Source organism: Elephas maximus, chromosome 3 (assembly GCF_024166365.1).
Source record: "Elephas maximus indicus isolate mEleMax1 chromosome 3, mEleMax1 primary haplotype, whole genome shotgun sequence".
Classification (NCBI taxonomy): domain Eukaryota; kingdom Metazoa; phylum Chordata; class Mammalia; order Proboscidea; family Elephantidae; genus Elephas; species Elephas maximus.
The window spans coordinates 23,457,931-23,471,731 of NC_064821.1; the positions used below are offsets into that span (position 1 = coordinate 23,457,931).

The 13,801-nt window shown below is 40.4% G+C and overlaps 1 protein-coding gene across 1 annotated transcript; it reads left to right on the forward strand.

The window, feature by feature from the left end:
* Positions 1-263: 263 nt before the first annotated feature.
* LOC126074087 (olfactory receptor 18-like) lies at positions 264-1,235 on the forward strand. Its single transcript, XM_049881419.1, has one exon. It carries the CDS (start codon positions 306-308, stop codon positions 1,233-1,235), a length of 930 nt encoding a protein of 309 aa, XP_049737376.1. The 5' UTR covers positions 264-305.
* The last annotated feature ends 12,566 nt before the right edge of the window (positions 1,236-13,801 follow it).

Here is a 13,801-nt window from a genome sequence, read left to right on the forward strand (position 1 = left end):
CATAAAATGTCCTCGCCATTTTAACTTTCTTTAGCCTAGCATCTCTAAAGTGTTGGGCACAGAAAAAAGTACATAAGACAGACAATGAGGGAAGAGCTTTCAGAAATACTGCAGTTGCGTTTGTAGTAACTGAGTAATATTGCTGAAAAGTCCTGGGGTATTAGGTCCTTAAGTGTGAAGACATGTGAGTTTGTGGGCTTTAATTGTGGGTTTCTTTAATTCAAAATACAGACACAATACTGGGTGGCTGTTTACCTCTTTCCTTTTAACTCCTCTTTTCTTTTTCCAAAAGCTGTCGTAAGTACATGGAGCCACGGAATCTAACAGGTCTTTCAGAATTCCTCCTCCTGGGCCTCTCTGAGGATCCAGAACTGCAGCCCCTCCTCTTTGGGCTGTTTCTGTCCATGTACCTGATCACTGTGACTGGGAACATGCTCATCATCCTGGCTGTCACCTCTGACCCCCATCTCCACACCCCCATGTACTTCTTCCTCTCCAACCTGTCCTTGGCTGACATTGGTTTCATTTCCACCACAGTCCCAAAGATGCTAATGAACATTGAGATGTGGAGCAAATCCATCACCTATGGGGGCTGCCTGATACAAATGTCCTTTTTGTACCTCTTTGGATGTCTGGACAGTCTGCTCCTCACTGTGATGGCTTATGACCGGTTTGTGGCCATCTGTCACCCGTTGCACTACACAGTTATCATGAACCCCCGCCTCTGTGGCTTGCTAGTTTTGGTATCTTTTTTCATCAGCCTTTTGGACTCCCAGCTGAACATGTCAATGGTGTCACAACTTACCTTCTGCACAGATGTGGAAATCCCTCATTTCTTCTGTGAACCTCCTCAACTCTTTAGCCTTGCATGTTCTGACAGCTCCATCTATATCATATTAATGTATTGCATTGGTGCCATCTTTGGTGGTGTTCCAGTCTCAGGGATCCTTTTCTCTTACAGTCAAATTGTTTCCTCCATTCTGAGAGTCTCATCTTCAGGTGGGAAGTATAAAGCCTTTTCCACCTGTGGCTCTCACCTGTCAGTCGTTTGCTTATTTTATGGACCAGGGCTTGGAGTGTACCTCAGTTCAGCTGTCTCATTTTCTTCCAGGAAGAGTTCATTGTCCTCAGTGATGTACACTGTGGTGACCCCCATGCTGAACCCCTTCATCTACAGCCTGAGGAACAGAGACATCAAGAGGGCCCTGTGGAGGCTCCTCAGCAGGATATCCTAATATGAGCATGTGTGTCGTCTTTCTGGCATGTGGGTTGGAAAAGATGGTAAAACCTAACATCTGCAACCATAGATCTTGCCTCTTGGTTACATGATTTTTGTAGCTCTCAGAGGTTTTCATCTCGAAACATTGCTTCCTGTGTCACATGTTTTTTTGGATAGTGGGAGTGTTCTGGGATATGCTAATCTACATGATCAAATCCCATTGTAGCTATGGAGCCATCTGTAGCTTCTCTTCTAGGACCCAGGATTTTTGGTATAATGCAGAACTCTATTTTTATGTACTTAGAATCTTCGTTCTTTACCGTAATTCATATCTGTTACCCAGACTTCTTTGTATCTAACAGAACAGTATATGCAGGATGTGTGTGAGAATGCATGTCAGTGGTCTTGAACCTTGACTTCATAATGGAATCATCTAGGAAGCTAAAAAATATTGACGCTTTGGTCCCACCACTATGGATTCTGATTTAATTGGAACAGTATGTGGCTTTAGCATAACATTTTTAAAGCACCACAGCCAGTTTTAGTGTTCAGCCAATGTGAAAACTCCTGATCTTTTCAGACTTTTCTTCAGATGACTAGTTTGTTGTGGGTCTTTTACTTCTCCTAAGCAGGTGCTGAAGATTTCAAAGTGATCAGAGCTCACAATGGGAAATATCTGAGAGAACTTACCCTAGCACGTGGTAAGTGATTTTTCATAATATTCCTGATGATGTTTCTTCTCCTATTCTCCCTCTACATCATGTTGCTATTGGCTGGTCTTGAGTTGCCTCCCTGACACGTGGTGACCTGACGCCCAACAGAAGAACATATTACCCAGCCCTGCACCGTCAGCATGATCAATTGTTGACCAGAATATTGTGATCCACACGGTTTTCATTGACTGATTTTTGGAAGTAGATTGCCAGGCCTTTCAAACTAATCCATCTTAGCCTGGAATCTCTGCTGAAACCTGAACATTTTTGCATAATGCGTGACTCTATCGACAGGTGGTTGCTGCACATGAGGTACATTATTTGTGAATCAGACCTGGTCTTCCACATGGAAGGGTAGAATTTTGCCAATGAACCACCAGTGATTATTCCCTGCACACCGTGCAGTTGGTTTTATGTGCTTGTAGATAAGCTATTGTCTCCCTTCTCCAGACTCACACTTCTCTGCTCTGTAATGGTGGGGCTGGAGAGGGGAGGTTCTGATCATGCTGACGGTGCAGGGCTGGGTAGTATGTTCTTCTGCTGGGCGTCAGGTCACCACGTGTCAGGGAGGCAACTCAAGACCAGCCAATAGCAACATGATGTAGAGGGAGAATAGGAGAAGAAACATCATCAGGAATATTATGAAAAATCACTTACCACGTGCTAGGGTAAGTTCTCTTCTGATTTTCCATCTGGCTTTATTGTTAGGTTTTTCCAACAATCATCAGTAAGAGTTACTAAATCCTAATAAGCTCTACATTTTCCTTGTACCTGTTTCCTTAGGCTTGTTGTTGTAGCTTCTTCCAGCAACTACCATCTCTCTATTGCTACTTGCTCTTTTTTGTCTTTGTATAACTATTTTACTGGTTACCTGTATGGGGTCCTCTTCATGGTATTTTAACTTTTCTTTAATGAATACTGACTGATAAATTGTATTTGGGGAATAAAAGTGTTTGTGAATTGTCTAAAATTAGCACATTTGAAAGCATGCTCAGGAAAAAAAGGTGGTTGTAAATGACATATCTTGGTCAAGGTTGTACAACTGAGGATTAAGGTTGTGTTATCATATTTCCAATTGCTGTGGCTGTATTCGTGCTCTAGGATCCTTAATTCACCAAACCTTTGTGAATAAATTAAATTTTATCTTATTTTTCATTAGTCTAAGATAGCAGAGGGTCGTGTCTTCAGAAAAGGGAAGTTTTTGCCTTTCATTTGTAAGAGACTGATGAAGACTTTACTGTGTTACCATGTTTCCTTATCTTTGGACTCTTTCTGTGTTCTAGTACATGGGTGTGCAATGTCTTAGATGTATTGACATAATTTCCAAGGGAGCAATTTGAGATGCTCTGAAAACCTGCCAATCAAGAGCTTAATTTATTCTGTCTTTTAACACTTAGTTAAATCACCTGCAAACTTTTCTGACAGAGGATGACCAGTTTGTGGGAAGAGACAGCTCTCATTAAAAATCAGGAACGTAGTGCTGTGATTCTCTTGTTATGGTTAACTGCAAGAAGACTTTATGAGTTCCACTTACAATAGAACTAAGATGCATATCTATTTCTGAAAATCTTGGGATGTCCAAAAAAGTTGATGTATCCAAAGTATTATTTCCTTTTAATATCTTACAGTAATCTCTCCTCAAATGTAACATTTTCTTCTTCCTCTTTAAACATCAAGACTTAGAATGAGTGATTCTAGTTGACTAATGCTATGAATGGGAAAAGACTGGAAGGAAATATGCCAGATGTACATTAAGGCAGTCAGAAAGTGGTGTAATATTTTTGATATGGAAGAGGAACTGCAGATAATAGAAAGGGTGTGGCTTATAAACAGGACGTCTTTGGCAACTCTGTCCACCCCATTGAGCCTCAGAGTCCTCATCATCAAATTGAGATTAATAGTGCTTATCTTCCAGGAAGAATTGGTCGACTTCAATTATGTCAGGAGGTAACATATGATCAAGAACCAATGTTACTCTGGAAGAACTAGACGGTGCCCAGCTACAACTGATGACTGCCCCCCTCCCAGGGAATGCAACAGAGAATCCCTGATGGAGCCCAAGAACAGTGGGAAGCAGACTTCAAATTCTTGTAAAAAGACCAGACTTAATGGTCTGACTGAGACTGGAGGGACTCCAGAGCTCATGGTCCTGGGACCCTCTGTTAGCCCATGACTGGATCTATTACCATAGCCAACTGTTCAGATAAGGATTGGACTGGACTATAAGATAGAAAATGACACTGGTGAGGCGTGAGCTTCTTGGCTCAAGTAGACACGTAAGACTATGTGGGCAGCTCCCATCTGGAGGCAAGATGAGAAGGCAGAGGGGGACAGGAACTGATTGAATGTGCATGAGGAATACAGGGTAGAGGGAGGAGCGTGCTGTTACATTAGGGGGAGAGCAACTAGGTTATAAAGCAAGGTGTGTAAGTTTTTCTATGAGAAACTGGCTTGATTTGTAAACTTCTACTTAAAGCACAATTAACAGGTAAATAAAAAAGAACCAATGGTACGGAAGGAAGAAGTCCAAGCTGCACTGAAGGCATTGGTGAAAAACAAGGCTCTGGGAATTGACGGAATACCAATTGAGGTGTTTCAACAAACAGATACAGCACCAGAAGCGCTCACTCATCATTGCCAAGAAATATGGAAGACAGATACCTGGCCAACCCGCTGAAAGAAATCCACATTTATGCCTAGTCCCAAGAAAGGTGATCCAACCGAATGTGGAAATTATTCAACAATATAATTAATATCACATGGAAGCAAAATTTTCCTGAAGATCATTCAAAAGTGGCTGTAGCAGTATATTGACAGGGAACTGCCAGAAATTCAAGCTGGGTTTAGAAGAGGACGTGCAACTAGGGATACCATTGCTGATGTCAGATGGATCCTGGCTGAAAACGAAGAATACCAGAAAGATGTTTGCCTGTGTTTTATTGACTATGCTAAAGTATTTGGCTGTGTGGATAGTACCAAATTATGGATAACATTGCATAGAATGGGAATTCCAGAACACTTAATTGTGCTCATGAGGAATCTGTACATGGATCAAAAGGCAGTCGTTCTAATAGAACAAGGGGGTACTGCATGTTTTAAAGTCAGGAAAGGTGTGCATCAGGTTGTATCCTTTCACCATACCTATTCAATCTGTATGCTGAGCAAATAATCCATGAAGCTGGACTACATGAAGACGAATGAGGCATCAAGATCAAAGGAAGACTCATTAACAACCTGTATTATGCAGATGACACAACCTTGCTTGCTGAAAACGAAGAGGACTTGAAGCACTTACTGATGAAGATCAAAAACCACAGCCTTCAGTATGGATTAAACCTCAACATAAAGGAAACAAAAATCCTCACAACTGAACCAATAAGCAACCTCATGATAAACAGAGAAAACACTGAAGTTGTCAGAGGTTGCATTTTACTTGGATCCACAGTGAGCACTCATAGAAGCAGTGGTCAAGAAATCCAAAGATGTATTACATAGGCAAGCCTGCTGCAAAACACCTCTTTAGAGTGTTGAAAAGCAAAATTGTCACCTTGAGGACTAAGGTGCACCTGACGGAAGGAATGGTGTTTTCAATCACCTCATATGCGTGCGAATGCTTGACAATGACTAAGGAAGACTGAAGAAGAATTGATGCCTTTGAATGGTGGTGTTGGCGAAGAATATTGAGTATACCATGGACTGCCATAAGAATGAACAAATCTGTCTTGGACGATGTACAATCAGAATGCTCCTTAGAAGCAAGTATAGCAAGACTACGTCTTACATACTTTGCACAGGTTATCAGAAGGGATCATTACCTGGAGAAGGACATCCTGCTTGGTAAAATAGAGAGTCAGTGAAAAAGAGGAAGACCCTCAATGAGATGGATTGACACAGTGGCTGCAACGATGGGCTGAAGCATAGCAACAATTGTGAGGATGGCACAGGACTGAAGAGTGTTTTGTTCTGTTGTGCATAGGGTCACTATGAGTCAGAACTGGCTAGACAGTACCTAACAACAAGAACAATCTTCCAAGGCCATTGTAGCAACTAAGTGTAATGTTTTCAAGGTTGGATCAAATAGTAGTTTCCCTTCAAATGATAGCCTTTAATATGACTTTAGAGAAATTCATTTTAAGTGTGCATTTCCAAAACTCAAAAAGAACTTGATATTAGAAATTGTGATCCTAGGTGCAACATAAAACATCTTTCTAACTTCTTTATCTCTATAGTTGTGATAACAAAAGCACTCATCCTACAGAGTGGTTAAGAGGAGGTAATCAGAAACACTGCTTAGAAACAGTAATGGATCAATAGGAACCTGGTGGCTTAAGTGGACATTATCACAGTCACCAAATGAGCAAGTCAATAGAGTAGTTCGGCTGATGGGATTTGCAGGGAAAATGTTTAATTTTCAACATTAGTTCCTCTAACTCAGTGTGTAGACATGGACTTGTTATTTAACTCTTCAGACATTTGATCCCTCATTTTCTATGTTATGTAGCTTTCAGCATTGTTAGGATTAAGCAGATAATGTATGCCATTCATTGTAAGAATTCAGTAAATATAGATATCATCTTTGTTGTCATCTACTGTAACATAGATGCCATTCAAATAAATTATTTGAAGTTCATGTGTACTTTACCTTGGATGCTTGATGACCAACACAACTTACCTTTACACAAGACCTTGAGAAATTCAAGGGCAGGGATTGGATATCATTTATATATATACTAAAAAATCTACTGCATTAAGACGAGAGGTTAGTCCCATCTCTACTTTGTATAATGTTGAATAAATTATTTACTATCTTATATAAAAAAAAAAAAGGTGAAGACAATTTGACATTAATACCTCCAGTATTTTTCTTCCTCACTGGAGCATTATACCTTCTACAGAGAACTTTCATAGTTCCTGAAGGAAGAAATGTATGGTTTGTTTGTCTTTGTTATGATGGTCATTTGATGGGATCTGTTAGTCAGCATTTAATTATATATGCAAGAGTAAGAGTCGTAAAACAGAGGGTACGGTTTGATAATTTGTATAAATAGAACAGGAATAAAAATATGAGAGTAGATGTTCTTCAATTGGACATTTAAAAAGGGAATGCAGGAATGTGGTGTCTTTCCTTTTCCTTTAAGGATATTCATCCAGAGAAAGAAGTGGGAAAATCACAAAGGAAATCTCTGTTTTTACCGCAAGAACACAACTATCTTTGGTTTTCATACACCTGTCCTCTACACTCAGCTTGGGCAGTAACTTTAGAATCTGATCCTCTCTTTCCACTATGTTTAATATTAAAATTTTACCACTGTACAAGGATGCTAAAAGCTCTCAGTGCTTATCCTCTGCCTCTCCAATCCACCTATAGACACCTGCCATTTAGTTTCCTCAAAATTACCCTCAACCATTTACCCATTCATACGTAAATAGCGTTTTTTTGTCCATATTCAACTTCATTAGGTATATGTTCAAGTTTTCTTGATATCAGTTAATGACAAGTCAGTCTTGGAGTCCCTCAAAACAGAGAAGACTCACCCAGATGGCCACATGGATAAGCTGTAAATGGTGCAATGCACCAACATTCCAATTTATCTACTAGGGAAATATCTAGAGAAGCCAAAAGCACATTTTAATAAAGATTTCAATAGTTGGGAACACAAAGATATCTAAGGAAAATTACACTCTGGAGTGAAGTGAGCCCCTTGTAGCTAAGTAGATATCGTATCCTGCTGGGGATATCTGTTAAATCTGGGCATGCAAAGGCTGCTCTTGGCCTAATGGAAAGACTCTGCCGGTACCAGAGAAACCAGAGGGCCTTCTGACTTCAAGGCCAGGAGCAGCATGGTGGGATTTGTAGGAATTCTACCATGTGCCTGGTTTTCTTCAGGGAATGTTTTCTGAGTGCAAACATTCTCCCCAAAACCCTTACTTCCTATATTTATGCTTTTGTGGATAACCATCGTCTTGAGTGTGTGCTGGACTCAATTGCTTACATCAAATAGAAAATGGAAAACTATTGGGGTGTCACTTCCAACAATGGGGTGTAAAAAGAATCTAGTTGTTATCTTGCCAGGCTTCTCCTGCTCTCTGGCCATCTCCCTCTGATGAAAGCCAGTTCCATGTTACCACCTGACTGGTGGAGAGGCCCATGTGGTCAGAAGCTAAGGGAAGGCCACTGGGCAACAACCTGTGAGGAACAAATCCTGCCAACTGACACCTGAGTGACCTTGGAATCAGATCCTCAACCATTCAAGCCTTGAGATGATTGCAGCCCCGGCCAACATTTTGAATATAACCTTTAATGAGGCTCACAGAGGTATTTAGGGGAAGGATCAAGTTACTAAATAAATATGACAGAATAAATAGCTTTTCTAAAGTACCAATATACATTAACTACACAGAAAAATTAGAACTGGTGCTGTCATTCAATTTAGCAAATATAGAAATTGCCAGCACATAAAGCCCCAAAGCACATGCAAAGACTTTAGAAAGGAGGATAGAAAGTTGGAAGCTTTCCTTCCTGACACGAATATTAATTCAGAAAATGGAAATAGTATTAGATTTTTGCTATAGAAGACCTGTTATTGTTGTTAGGTGCTGCTGAGTTGAATTCAACTCATAGTGACCCCATGCTACAGAGTAGAACTGCCCCACAGGGTTTTCTAGGTTGTCATCTTTATGGGCGCACATTGCCAGGTCTTTCTCCTGTGGAATGGCTAAGTGGATTTCAGCTGCCAACCCTTTGGATAGCAGCTGAACGCTTTATCTGTTGTGCTACCAGGGTTTTTTATAAAATACTTAATCTTTCCTAAATTACGTGATTCATTCAATGGATTTGAAGATAATAAATCACACCCTGATTTTTTTAGTTAAAAAAAAAGTATCTGATTTTAAGATCTGTACAACTTTGAAGTGGGAGGTGACGAATACAGGTGAGCTTCCTCCTTAGAATGGGAGGGTCCAGATACCAAGGATGTTAACTCTTCCCCCTGTTGTTACATTAATATTACATGTCTTCAGAGATTGGAATAACATGAACAATTATGGTTAATTGTGAGCTCTGGGCATTGAGCGTTCAAGGTCATATGAGTCTAAACAACCAGCCAATGCCCTCCGTGCTCTCAGTTTGCTCACCCTAGTCCAGTGAAGTCTATACCTGTGTCTCTCCTCTAGAGTGGCATCTGCCTCAGGAGGCCCACACCTGAGTCTTTCTTCCGCCAGTCCTGAGGAAGGAGCCTCAGCCTTCAAGCCCACCAGAAAAGAAAGGGGTGATGGACACACACTTCTTGGTTGTGCCCCAGCAGAGACCCAGCACAATCCAGTGAGTGCCCTTGGATTCAGTGGACACAGAGAGGCTCATCTGGATGAGCAGCACACTTGGGATGGCCAGATGGGAGGCACTGAATTGCTAAGTTTCAGCTCAGAGGTCTGTGAAGTTTCTGTTCCTCGTTCTGGTAGAGATCTGAGAAAGCCCATTTAATGTTAATTTCTTCTACATTGGTTCTAGCTCCCATAGGCACTTTCTCACCAGAGTAGGAAATGGGTCCCTCTTACCTGTCCCCTAACCACTTAAACATGATCTTCTAGGTGACAATGATAATGACAATGATAAGAATGATGACAGTACCCACAGTATTGTGAACATTTGTTGAAGGCTGCCCAGTTCCAGGATCTGTTTTCTATGTAACTAGTTTCCTTTTTCTGCACAGCCACATCTAGAAAACAGCAGCATAAATTATATCATTTCACAGAAGAAAAAAGGAGCACAGCTTTTTTTTTGTAACTTGTTCCAGGTCATGGCCATAAAAGGTGGAAGCCACAGTTGAAAAATTGGGCAATGCGACACCAGACATGGGGCACCTGGCTATATTCTCCCCTGCCCACCCTGCCATTTCACTTCCTCGATCTCTCCATGCAGAGACCTCCTGTTCACTGTGCTTTTTGTGGGGGGTTTCTACTAGACCACAATGGACAGCAGTGGGTGCCTCTTGATGCCTCAACTATCAGGACAGTTGCAAATGCAGGAGAAGAACACATCAGGAGTTGGCAGATGATAATTCAGGACACATCTCTCTCACCCCTTCTCCTGGATTTTATCTCAGCTGTCCACTTCCTCCTTCATCCTTGTAATTTAGCCCATCTCAATCTCAGTGGTATGAAGACAGGATCTTGGGTTCCATTCCTAGTCAGGACACTGGAATGAGTTTAAAGGTATAAGTTAGATGTATCTTTGGTTAGGTCCCCTGGACTTTTGCTTTAAACACTTTGAAATATGAGAAAACAGAGAAAAGATGGTTAATGGCCTCAGTGACTTACAATTTAACTGTGAATTCTGTCTGTGCTACTTATGATCTGTGTGCTGCGAGGCAAGTTCTTACTACTTCTCAGCCTCTATGTTGCCGTCTGAATTGAACCACAGCTGATAGAGAGATCTGCATTGCTGTAAGGACTGAACAGATAATGGATGTTACATGTGTGATTAAATATGTGGTAGATAAATCGGGACACATTAATTTTATATTATTATTTCATAGATTAGGTGATATTTCATACCATTCAACTAATGTATCCTGTGATCTGAAGGTTTTGTTTTTCCTGGATCCCTGTCAGAACATTTTATTTTCATATACAAGATTGTATAAGAATGCTTGGAATGAAACAACTGAGTCTCAATCATTTCTGATCCCCCAGATCCTATCCCATGCTCCGCACAGAGTTGTCTACAACCACAAGGACAACAACAAATCTGTGTTAAATATGGAATAGACCTTTGGCTCACAGGATCAGAGCAAAAGCTGTAAACTTCTGTGCAGAGTGTTTTCCTGCCATGCTTTCATCCCTCCAAGGAGGTCCCATGGGACTAGAGACAAGATAAAATAGGGCATGAATATGTCTATATCGTGGACTATGGCACCTATTTAATTAATCGAGTGTACAGCATTCAATTATTTTTAAAAAATTGTGGAGATTTTCATTAAAATGGAAATCAGAAAGGAAAAACACAGAAAGAGAAGGGGGAAATAAATCTTATTGTGTGAACCTAGACACATTCTATAATTTTGATACATTCTATGCTTGAATTTCCTGGCACGTATTAGGCTTCTATCTTTCCCACATAATCAAATAAAACTGAGATCGTATTTTAACAATAAACCCACTACTCTCATATTGATTCAAATTCTGATACAAAACAATGTTTGTGATGGTTAAGGTTGCGTGTCAACTTGGCTCAGCCATGAATCTCAGTGGCTTGGCAGTTAGGATGTAGTTTAGCAGTTGTATGACAATGTGATCACTTCCGTGATGAGATTTGGTATAATGTGATCACCTCCATGATGGGATCATCTTGCTCTGGATCCTGCAGTTTGCTCTCGTCCATCTGACCTGTGGTTCTTGGAACTTGAGCTAGCAGTTTACCTGCTGTCTTGCCTGCGGATCTTGGGATTCGTCTGTCTTCACAGTCTGTGAGTAAGAGGCATGCTGTCTGACCTGCTGATCTTGGGTTCACCCTGTGGCTAGGTGAATCAGAAGTGCCCCAGCCTGACTTGGCACGTTCTAGCCTTTACAACCTCATTATACATTTCCTTAATATAAATCTCTCTCTGTAGATATTTATATGCTTTACTGGTTTGCTTCTCTTGAAAACACAGCCTAAGACAATGTCCAAGTATTTACTAAGTGCTAAACCTTTATTAAGTGACTAGAGATGGTTATTATTCACTTTATTGCCAGGTAAAAGAGGTTGAGAGAATAACAGGCATTCCAAATTTAGTGCGTGAAAAATGTGGGATTTGGACCTTGCTCTCCTGATTCCTGTTTCGGGGCTCTGCCTCCTCAACCCAGACCTGTCTGGTTGTGTTTCTTTTCAGATGAGCAAATGGAGACTCAATCATTGATTCTTCCTCTTGTAACTCTGTGAGTCAATCTATGAAATAAGAGAATGAGCCAAATTGTTTACAGGGAACTTTGTAGCAGATATCTTGTGGATTGTAGGGTTTCTATGAATAGTAATGCATTACTGCATACTTAGAAAATTTGAGCTATGGGAATATTATTCCCTATACAGGATGGTAATTCTCATATGGGTCTCTCTTGGAATGACCATTACCAGACAACTTTCAAGGATTTTTGATTCCATATTTGACAATAAGAGCATGTAGTTGTGTCTGACTTTCTATTGGTAAACAAATGTAGGCAGTGAATATTAAATTTGGACATGCATCAATTTTACAGCTCAAACACTTATGCTCCATGCACATATAATACAGAAAGAAATTTGCAGTTGTGAATTGTGAATAATAAATTAGTAAGTTATGTATTGTGCTTAATAAATATAAATAAGTGAATAAGAAACACTCAGTTGTGAATAATGTAGTGAGTGGAAAAAATTTTACTATGATCGTCTGAATAAGAAATTGACATAAAATGATCTTTCATTTAACAATACCATTCACCATTTAAAATGTGTGAGATAGATGTATGTATTTCCCAGAGAAAGTTAAAACACAATTGTCTTAGTCATCTAGTGCTGCCATAACAGAAATACCACAAGTGGATGTCTTTAACAAAGAGAAATTTATTTCCTTGCAGTAAAGTAGGCTAAAAGTCCAAATTCAAGGTATCAGCTCTAGGGGAAGGCTTGCTCTCTCTGTCGGCTCTGGAAGAATGTCCTTGTCCTCAATCTTCCCATGGTCGAGGAGCTTGTCAGGAGCAGGGACCCAGGGTCCAAAGGACATGCACGCTCTGCTCCTGGTGCTGTTTTCTTGGTGGTTTTAGGTCCCCAACTCTCTGCTTGCTTCCCTTTCCTCTTTTTCTCTTGAGAGATAAAAGGTGGTGCAGGCCACACCCCAGGGAAACTCCCTTTACCTTGGATCAGGTAGGTGACCTGAGTAAGGGTGGCATTACAATCCCACCTTAATCCTTTTAAGATAAAATTACAATCACAAAATGGAGGACAACCACTCAATAGTGGGAAGCATGGCCTAACCAAGCTGATACACACATTTTTGGAGGGACATAATTCAATCCATGACAACAATGTAGTAAATGAGAACTTTGGGAAAATACATGTGGGATTACACTACTTAGGTACATTTTTAAGAAAACTGATTACGGATACATATACTAATACTAATATTATGAAAATATTGACAGGACATTATACCCACAAAGTTTATTACAGAGATTGCCTTTTGGGGAACAGGCGTGTGGAGGAATAGGATCATACACAGAAAGCAAGAAAACTCAAATTTTATCGGTAATATTTAAATCTCTAAAATATGAGTTAGGAGACAAATATTATTAAATGTTTATATTTAAATGGATATCAACAGTAATAGAAACCCTGGTGGCATAGTGGTTAAGTGCTACATCTGCTAACCAAGAGGTTGGCAGTTTTAACCTATCACGTGCTTCTTGGAAACTCTGTGGAGCAGTTGTACTTTGTTCTATAGGGTCACTATCAGTTGGAATCAACTCTATGGCAAAGGGTTAATGGGTTATTAACAATAATAATAGGTCACATTAATGGAGCACTTAGTAAGTGCCTGGCAATTATCTAAAGCAATGGTTCTCAACACGGGCTGTACTTCAGGATGACCAAGGAACTCACACGTAGAGTCTGTTTTAATGGATTGGAGGTTGTGGTGTACTTTGGGCATGTTATCAGGAAGGACCAGTTCTTGGAGAAGGATATTATGCTTTTAAAGTAGAGGGTCAGCCAAAAAGAGGAAGACCTTCAAGGATATGGATTGACACAGTGGTTGCAACAAGGCGCTCAAGCGTAGCAACAATTGTGAAGATGGCACAGGACGAGGCAGTGTTTCGTTTTGTTGTACATAGCGTCAATATGAGTTGGAACCAACTGGAC

What these genes read in the sequence shown, in the direction of transcription:
- LOC126074087 (XM_049881419.1), top strand. Translation starts at nt 306, where the DNA reads ATGGAGCCACGGAATCTAACAGGTCTTTCAGAATTCCTCCTCCTGGGC.